General features: G+C 35.1%; 1 protein-coding gene and 1 long non-coding RNA gene across 2 annotated transcripts; one reads left to right on the forward strand and one right to left on the reverse strand.

The window, feature by feature from the left end:
• Positions 1 to 749: 749 nt before the first annotated feature.
• Positions 750 to 3,149, reverse strand: LOC114195667 (uncharacterized). Its single transcript, XR_014983954.1, has 3 exons — positions 1,962 to 3,149; positions 1,789 to 1,876; positions 750 to 1,721 (listed from the first exon to the last, which is right to left on the reverse strand). It is a non-coding gene; the product is annotated as an uncharacterized LOC114195667 (long non-coding RNA).
• Positions 3,150 to 7,591: 4,442 nt separating this feature from the next.
• On the forward strand, positions 7,592 to 8,569 carry LOC146884085 (uncharacterized). Its single transcript, XM_085665845.1, has one exon. The coding sequence runs from the start codon at positions 7,592 to 7,594 to the stop codon at positions 8,567 to 8,569; it is 978 nt and encodes a 325-aa protein (XP_085521971.1).
• The last annotated feature ends 1,841 nt before the right edge of the window (positions 8,570 to 10,410 follow it).

Genomic DNA, 10,410 nt, shown 5'->3' on the forward strand with positions numbered 1-10,410 from the left:
TCCTTTTTTAAGGATTTGGGGGTGATATTGAAGTGGATTTGAAAGTAATTTTTGTGAAAGTTTGTGAAATATTTGATTGATGTGACTAAAAAAATTAAATTTAATAGAAGAAAATGTAGAATGACCTAATTGTCCTTGGTGTTAAAAAAGTATAATAAAATGATATTTACATAAGTTGTAATTAGTTTCTTATATATTATTATCATAAATAAAAATATTTTAAATATTTATTAATTAAAAAAATAACTAAATTTTTTTTATTTAGAAAATTTAATATTTTAATGTAAAAAAAACATTTCTAACCACACCTGCAATAAAAAGTCAACTCCAAGCTCCTATTAAGTTGAGCTACCTTTCTCATGTTTGATCTTTTTATTCTTCTAGGTTGGATTAGCTTATTTTGGGCTTTTTTGTAGTTTAGGGTCTATTGGAACTCGAATTTGCATAAATGGGTCCGTTAATTTTTTTTATTTGCCAAAATAGTCGTCATCTCCCTGACCGGTTTTTTAATTTTTTTTTTAAAAAGGTGATGTCGTCATGCGGAGGAACGATTTGTTTGAAAGGAAAAAGTGAAGTCGTTCTCACACATGACGACTTCACTTTTCCATTTTTTTTTTCATAATAAATGAATTTTGATTATTTTTTAGGGTTTGGAAGAATAATCGGTAAAAAAAAATAGAATAGAAATAAACATTACATTAATATATTTTAACATTGATTAATAATTAAAATACAACAATTAAGTTAGTAGAAAATCATCTATGTCCTCTAGTTCCACATGGAGGTCGTCTGATGGGTCTGGTTGGTCGTGTTGGTAGTTGTTCTTGGTGTGGTTCATCATGATCATCATCTTCATGTTGATGACTTTGAGAAAATTGGGGATGGTGAACCGTTGTTTGGGGAGTTTGAGAAGGCATTGGCAGAGGATAGAATGACATTGATGACGAAGATCCTAGACAATAGGCGGATGGTGGTGTCATGGTTGAAGTGCCAAACATCTGTGATGGACCAGCACCATAACCTGACTGATGCGGGAAGAAATCGTACGAGGAAGGGACATGTTGGAATTGGGTGTTTGATGGGTTGCCAAACTGAGGTATGAATGTCCAAACATTTGACCGTGACCCATAGACGAGTGCCCAAAAATTTTTTGGGGATGATGTATAAAATCTGGAGAAGACTCGACATGACCAATGTAGGGTTGTGAAGCAGGTTGAGATGGTTCTTGTGACATATCATATTGTAAAATAAATAGCAAGGTCATTCCCATGAATAAGTACGCATGATAAAGATATGTACGACATTATAGTAAAATTGACCTCATCGTCGGAAGATTCTGGATTTGGAGATATATAGCGGATAGTGTGGTTTATATACCATTGCATGTAAGGTGTTTCATCACGCAAATGGTCGTTTCCGCTAAATGGTGTACCTTGAATGACCTGATTTTGTCGGTCATTCCAAATTGCAATCCAACGGTGATGATGTGTCACCCAATCTCTTTCATTTCTCCCCCTCAAGTCATCCTTGTGGACTTGATCCAGGTTGATCAGGTCAGGCAGGATACTTTGTCTTAAACCAAATTGACGCATGACCCTATCCGCTTGATGAAATTTGACTGTCGCGAAGCAAATTATAGGGACTGTTGCTCTAGCCACTATAGGGATGTCAACCATAATCAACCGACGAACTTCGTTTTGAATGTAAGGCCTCCACAAGAACTGGAAAAAATTTGTAGACATTAGTTTCAAATTTAGAAAAATAAATTTTACTTAACTTAATTATTACCTGTCTTGTACGAATTTGATCAAATTTCAAACGAAATTCACTAATTGATAAAGAACCAGCATTTCTCTGATCTACTTGGTTCATCCACCTAAAAAGTGTATGAATTTGAAGTAAGTTAAATTACAAGGCAAGCAGAACAAAAAACAAATAATTGGCAGAAAGTTAGTTTTTACCTTCTGCATACGGGGAAACCATCACATGCAGCCACTTCCTCATCACTTAAAGGGTCAAGTTGTGGAGCTATAAAAGTGATCCTCTCCCAAGCCCAACATTGTAACAAAATCATGCATCCACCAATATTTTCTTGCCTTAGGTGAATGCCATGATCTAGGCCACGATATAAACAGGCCAAAACTGCAGACCCCTAACTATAATTGCTGACTACATTCAAGTCAGCTAGCTTGAGTAGATACATCACATGTACCCTTGCAACAGACGTGTCTGGCATTAAAATGCTTCCAATCAATGTTAGTATGTACTTTATTGCATATTGAGCAATAACATTGTTGTTTGCATTCTATCGGAGTTGTTGGAAAGTACTATTTAACCAAGAAACTCTAATTGAGTTTCCTCTTATCACCGTCGGTGATGGAATTATCCTCAGATGTTCGTGGAACGTCGAGAATATGTCTTCCACGATGGTGGGATCGGTGACCACATCTCCATCTATCGGTAGGCCAAGGAGGACTATCACACCCTCTAATGTCACAATGGTCTCTCCATGTGGGAAATGGAATGTATGAGTTTCTGTCCTCCACCTTTCTAATAAGGAAGTGATTAGAATGTGGTTGACATCCATGTCTGGAATATACAATGCGTGTCCAAGACCAGCATGTTCCATTAAATATTTGACACGCAGATATATTAAATCTTGGTTGTTTAGAATCCAGACTCCAGCTCGTCGTGGTCTAAGAACTCGTTCGTTGCCTTCCCATAAGTCCTTCGTAATATCTTCATGTTGAAGGCGGAGTAGTGACATATCCGAGGGAAGGTGTCGGTTGTTAGCCATGCATAAAAAAAGTGGGTGAAAAGAAATTAGAGTAAGATGAAAATATTAATTATAAACATCATAACTATTGACTAAAATGTGATTTGCAAATTAAAAGTTAAAAAAAATGTAAACCTTGAAAATAGTAGTAATGAAGTTGGTGAAGAAGTGTTTCTGGAAAATGAGAGCAAATTGTAACGAGGTAACCCAAAGAAAGTGAGAGCAAAGTATGTATGGAATGAGCCAATGCATGAAATATATTACTGCATTGGTTGGTTTCCAGTTGCACTCCCTACCCTAAATTATTGTACCCTGCATTCAAATTAACAATGAATGAGGTTCTGAAAGCATCTAAATAATTGCTGAAAAGTTACCGCTTAGTAGACCATTGCATGCAAATTGAACAGGAAGGAATCTCTGCAGTGCACAGTTAGAAGCAAACCCGTGAATGAGCCACGTCCCATGAACGTGAATCAACGACTGAGGAGAGAGAAACCGTGATCAGAGGGACCAGTTTCCAGGCAAAATTGTGCGCACCAGCAACAGTTTCTTTGCAAAACCGAGTGCAATAGCACCGATTTCTGTTTAATGAAATCGTGGGTGCCAGGACCGATTTCTATTAAATGAAACCAAAATCGTCCTCTGCTGGACCGATTTCCCATTAATGTGATAATTAAAGTCGTGGTCATGGTCAGCGGCTTCATTGAAGCAAAGCTATCCGATTTCAGTTCATTTAATATGGGTTCTTCAGACAAATTTAAAGCACACATTCTCATTGATGACGACTTCAGTAAATTAAATGAGGAAGTCGTTGGCATTAATTATGGTTTCAGTAAATTAAATGAGGAAGTCGTTGACATTAATTACGGTTTCATTAAATTAAATGAGGAAGTAGTTGGCATTAATTAAGGTTTTAGTAAATTAGGGTTTCTGATGCATACCCATTTTAAATGTATACTTATGTGAGCAAAGCTATCCGTGCACAACACTTTTTCAGCCATAATTTATATTATTTCTCTTTTAGTGAAATTTTCATACAATGGTTGATCCGTGTACTCAATATCCTGATATTCTTTCTGAGTTTAGTGAAGATGAGATGGATACCATAGGTGAACAAGCTCCAAATAATTGTCAATACTCATAGTGGGATCAACCTCAACAATATTCACAACCTAGTTCTTGGGCCCATCTGCCAAACCAGTACATAGTCCCTACAATGGCTTGGGGATCATCAAGTCAAAGCGGCTCCTCAAGTCACACTTCCTTTCAAACTTCAATTCCAGCGAGTGAACAACAACTAAATATCGGCATGTGTTTCGACACAAAGGAGTCGACAGTGTCATATATAAAGCAATACCATATTGATAATGGTTTTAGATTTGCGGTTCTTGAGAGCAAATTTGATAAATATATATGTCAATGTATCGACTATAAAAAGGGTTGCCCATGGCGTTTACGGGCTTCTTATAGCAAGCGCAGTTTCAAGTGGGAAATAAGGAAGATTGACGGTTCAAACACATGTTTGTCAACCATGAAACCTGCAGATCATGTCAATCTTGATTCCAACCAAATTGGTTTTATTGTCATGAACTTTGTAAAGGAAAACCCTTCCATACCTATCAAAAGTTTGATAGCCAAAATAAAAAATCATTTCGTATATTCGATTTCATACGACAAAGCTTGGAATGGTAAACAAAAGGCACTTATAATGAACTTCCACGATGGTACCAAGTTGTACAAGAAAGTAACCCCGACACAATAATTCAATGCACAGGACCTCCTGTAGTTGTCAATGGTCAACCTGACCCTTCTTGCTATTTTATGGAACGAGTATTTTGGTCTTTTGGACCATACATCAAAGGGTTTAATTATTGCAAACATGTTGTCCAAGTAGATGGGACATTCCTCACAGATAGATATTAAGGGACATTGCTATCAGCGCTCGCTCAAGATGGGTCACGTAATATAAGTGGAAGGAGAAACAAAGGAGGCCTTAATTTGGTTTTTTCAACTCCTAAGGGAGTACATGACACCACAATCAAACCTCTGTTTGATAACAGACAGGGGGAAAGGCATATTGGCAGCACTACAATCTGAAGAAGTGGAATGGGAAGCAAATGGTCTGCAATCAGTATATTGCATACGCCATATTGCTTCAAACTTCAACAAAAAGTTCAAGAATCACGAGTTGAAAAGCCGGTTAAAGAATATGGGTAATAATTTTTTTTTCATTCACCATATTATCTCTTCATCGAAAATGGTATTCATAAATTAAACTAACTAATATAATTGCATTTTAACAGCTTACGAAGTCAAACAACCCTTATTGGATACAAAATTGGCGTCATTGAAATCCCATTCACCCGAAGTGGCAACTTGGATTGATAGGATACGACTACAAAAGTGGACTCAGGCCTACGATGGGGGTAGTAGATTCAGACACATGACAACAAATCTAGCAGAATGTATGAATTCTGTTTTAAAAAGAGCTCGTTCATTACCACCACAACATGGTTTGTTGAGAGAGGGGTTAAGGCAGACTCCATGTTACGAGCAGACCACCAGTATCCCAAAGAAATTAATGCTATTATTAGAAAAAATCAACAACAAGCGGGAATGTGTCAAGTTCGTCGATACTCAAGAGATAATAATGAATTTGAAGTTCAAGAGATATTTTCTCCACATGATCACTGCCTACCAGTGTCTTTTACGGTTAGATTAAATGATTGGTGGTGTGATTGTGGTCACTTTCAAGCTCTTCGACTGCCTTGTCATCACGTAATAGTTGTGTGCTCTTTCTCCCATGTAAATTTAACCTTATATATCCATCCGGTTTATAGCCTCTACAACATCAACAAAGCATATGAAATACAATTTCATCCGGTTAAGAATAAAGAATATTGGTCCACATACACCAGACCAAATTTCATTCCAGATCCAAACATGCGCCGCAGGGTATGGGGAAGACCACCAACTAATAGAATCCATAATGAAATGGATCAACCAAATCCCAACAGACGAAGTAAATGTTCATATTGTAGGAATGAAGGACATCATAGAGGAAATTGTCTTGTCGTCAATAATTTATTGTTTTATCCAATTTTAGTTTATTTTTATTATGTAATTTTATATTATCTAATCTATTTTATTAAGTTAATTTATTGTAGGAATAAAAATAATTACAAATACAATCGATATAATTTTTATATCTAACAAAATTTGAAAAAAAATAAAAATTCAAAAAATATTGATAACTGATAAGTTTTAAAAAAAAAGACAAATAACGAAAACTGAAAAATTATAAAAAAGTTAATCAAAACTGAAAAATAAAAAATAAGCAAAATCATTAAATTAAAAAAAAGAAAAAAAATCATAAATATTTAAAAAATAAAATAAGGAAAAAAATAACAAATAGTTAAAACTGAAAAACTGAAAAGTTAAAAAAATGAAAAGTGAAGTCGTCATGTTACAGGACGACTTCACTTTTTTATTAAATAGAAGTCGTTACTTGACGCAACGACATTATTTTTAGAAAGAAAAAAAAGCGAAATCGGCCTGGGGGAGGACGACTTCACCCCGGAAGTCGTCCTCTCCCATAACGACTTGACCCAATTTTATAAAAAAAATCAACGGACCCCATTTTACAATTTTCTGGTCAAAGGGACCCTAAAATACAAAAAAGCCGCTTATTTTGTATTTGGAAGTGCTTATAATCAATGTGCTGCAAAGATGCCTCTGGCTGGAAAGCGGTTTTTTTTTTTTTTTTTGTCAATGTGAAGGAAAACCAACAAGTTGTTGGCAAAAGCAATACAAGTCTAAATGCTGAAGCAAGATTTTTGATGATGATAAAAGAAGCCTGAAAGCCATTTGGAAGATAATATGAAGGCTACATGTTATTATGTTTAAAGCTATCTTGTAAAATGTAATTAGATTAAGTTAGAAGCAGTATTGTACAAGAAAATTCTAGTATTTCTCGAAATATCAAAATGATAATCGATTATCACTTAGAATAATCGATTATCCTAAGCTGAAAATTTTTTTTCAAGAAAGCACTGGAATAATCGATTATTACTTCTGATAATCGATTATCTGCTCAAAAATTTGTTTTCCATAAACCACACTGGAATAATCGATTATCACTAGTGATAATCGATTATCCTGGTTTGTTGGGCGCGACTGTTCAGCTTTTTGACCTAATTTCTGGAACCCCTATTTAAGGAACCTCAGAGTTACTTCTCAATTACCTTTTTGAGAAACTAGAGTACTAGTGTTGTGACTGCAAAAGAGTTCTCTGAGTATTCTCAATAGAAGCTTTGAAAAACCTAGTTTGGGTAGAGCGATAACTTTTTCTGAGAGGTGTTCTAGGAGATTGAGTGCTGCTGTTGTTGCTAGGAAAGCTAAGGTCAAGGTTCTCTGTGTGATTCAGAGAAAGATGTTCATCTCTTGTGTGATTCAAGAGAGGTGTTTTCTTTCCTTATACTCTTAATATCTGATTGTAAATCTGTTACTTATTAGTGATTTGGTTAATCTCATTTTTGTGAGATTAACAACTGGACGTAGGGTCTTGATCCGAACCAGTATAAATACTTGTATTCAATCTTCTTCTCTATCTCCTTATTTCATCTATTATTGTGTTCAAAGAAATTAATTATTGATTTATTTGATAAACTTTGAAAATTTTTTAAAGAATTAATTTTATTACTTAAAATCAATTCACCCCCTCTTGGTTTTTGTCCGCACGCTCAAACATTCCGCTGCACGATAACAACAATTGGTATCAAAGCTTGCTTTGATAGTTATTCAAAATTTTCGAAAATGGTTGGACAAAATCAAACCTTTGTCGAGGGCGCATCTATCAACAGACCTCCTCTATTTACTGGTGAAAATTATCCTCTCTGGAAAGTTAGGATGCAAATTTTTCTGGAATCTGTTGATAGGGGTATTTGGGATGCTGTTTTAAATGGTCCATTTGTTCCTGTTAATATTGTAAATGATGTGCAGGAACCAAAGCCATTCTCGCAATGGACAGCAGACGAAAATAGAAGAGCCCAATATGATGTAAAAGCTAGAAATATAATTTCATCTGCCTTAACCCTAGATGAGTTTTACAGGATCTCAGTATGCACCAGTGCACAAGAAATGTGGGAAATATTGCGTGTAACCCATGAAAGAACAGACGATGTAAAAAGAGCACGCAAGAACTCCTTGATCCAAGAATACAAAATGTTTCGGATGCAGCAAGGAGAAACTATATACGATGTGCAGAAACGATTCACACATATCGTCAATCATCTCAAAGGTCTAGGTAAAACTTTTGACACTGATGAATTAAATATAAAAGTTCTTAAATCCTTGAACAGGACTTGGCAGCCAAAGGTGACAGCCATCACGGAGTCACAAAACCTTGCTACAATGACGATGGCAGCTTTGTTTGGAAAGTTGAGAGAACATGAGCTTGAATTGGGCAGATTAAATGATGAAGAAGATATTGGAAGAAAGAAGAACATAGCTTTTAAAACCGAAGTGGTTAAAGGCAAAAGACAAAAGGAAGAAGAAGATTCAGATGATGATGAAAATCTTAGTCTCATGATTAAGAAGTTTACAAAATTCATGAAGGCCAAAGGTAAAAATCAATTCAAGAGCAACAAGAAGGATAATCAAGGATCATCCTCAAATTTCAAATGCTATGGATGTGGAGAATCTGGACACGTCAAAGCTGACTGCCCAAATTCAAAGAAAAGTGAAGAAAAGAAGGGTAGAAAATTCTTCAAAAAGAAAGCATATATAGCTTAGGAAGACAATGCCTCAAGTTCATCAAATTCTAGCGATTCTGAAATTGAAGAAGCAAATCTATGTCTGATGGCCAATCATGATGATTCTGATAGTGAGATGACTTCTAAATCCAGAAGATCAATGTGATATCTTGACATTGGTTGTTCAAGACACATGACTGGAGATAAAAAGAAGTTTAAGAACTTTAAAAAGAAGGAACAAGGATTTGTCACTTATGGGGATAACAACAAAGGAAAAATACTTGGAACGGGTGATGTAGGTGGAGGAAATACTTTGGAGATCAAGGATGTACTGTATGTGGAAGGACTAAAACACAATCTTCTCAGTATAAGCCAATTCTGTGATAAAGGACTCAAAGTAATATTTGAGAGTGACTACTGCACTATTCATCAAAAGGACTCCAAAGAAGTAGCCTTAAAAGGTATGAGACACAATAATATTTACTTAATTGATCTTGATACTGCATCATCTAGTGATATAACTTGTTTGGTTGTTAAAGAAGAAAATCCTTGGTTATGGCATAAACGAGCTGCTCATATTAACATGCAACAATTAAACAAACTAATTTCCAAAGAATTAGTAATTGGATTACCAAAAATAAAGTTTGAAAAAGATAGACTATGTGATGCATGTCAAAAAGGAAAACAAGTAAAATCTTCATTTCATTCAAAAAATGTAATTTCTACATCAAAACCTTTAGAACTTTTGCATATGGATTTATTTGGCCCTTCAAGGACAAAAAGCTTTGGAGGGAATTATTATGCTCTTGTTATTGTTGATGATTACTCACGATATACATGGACTTTCTTTCTCACACTAAAAAGTGAGGCATTCAAAGCTTTTAAAAAATTTGCAAAAGCTGTTCAAAATGAAAAAGATTTGAAAATTAAAGTTTTAAGAAGCGACCATGGTGGAGAATTTCAAAATGAATTATTTGAAAATTTTTGTGAAGAAAACGGAATTATGCATAATTTTTCTGCACCTAGAACTCCTCAACAAAATGGAGTTGTAGAAAGGAAAAATAGATCTTTAGAAGAATTAGCTCGCACCATGTTGAACGAATATGATGTGCCTAAATATTTTTGGGCTGATGCTGTGAGCACTGCTTGTTATGTATTAAATAGAATGCTCATTAGACCAATTTTAAAGGTTACCCCCTATGAATTGTTTAAAGGAAGAAAGCCTAATGTATCACATTTAAAAATATTTGGATGCAAATGCTTTGTTCTGAATAACGGAAAAGAAAATTTGGGTAAATTTGATTCTAAAGCTGATGAAGCTATTTTCTTAGGTTATTCATTAACTAGTAAAGCCTATAGGATTTTTAATAGAAGAACCTTGAATATGGAAGAATCTGTGCATGTTGTTTTTGATGAAATTGTGGACCTTGAGGAGAACCCTCTTGAGTCAAATAAAACAAATGCAGGTGATGAAGAATATTTCAAAGAAGCCCTTGATGAGTTGTATCTAAATGAGAATCCACTGACTGAACCTGAAGATCTTGCCAAAAGCTGGAAATCACCTAGAGGATTATCTCTAGAAAATGTCATTGGAGATATATCAAAGGGAGTTGTTACTAGAAATATATCAAATTTCTGTATGACTGTTGCCTTTGTTTCACAGATAGAACCCAAAAGTGTAGACGAAGCTCTTCAAGATGATCAATGGTGCATAGCAATGCAAGAAGAGCTGAATCAATTTGAAAGGAATGAAGTTTGGGAACTCATTCTTAGGGATGATTCACACCAAGTAATAGGAACAAAATGGGTGTTCAGAAACAAGCTGGATGAGGATGGAAACATCACTAAAAACAAAGCCAGACTTGTAGCAAAGGGATACAG

This window comes from Vigna unguiculata, chromosome 8 (assembly GCF_037176805.1).
Source record: "Vigna unguiculata cultivar grain cowpea cultivar isolate G323 ecotype 2 chromosome 8, ASM3717680v1, whole genome shotgun sequence".
NCBI lineage: Eukaryota > Viridiplantae > Streptophyta > Magnoliopsida > Fabales > Fabaceae > Vigna > Vigna unguiculata.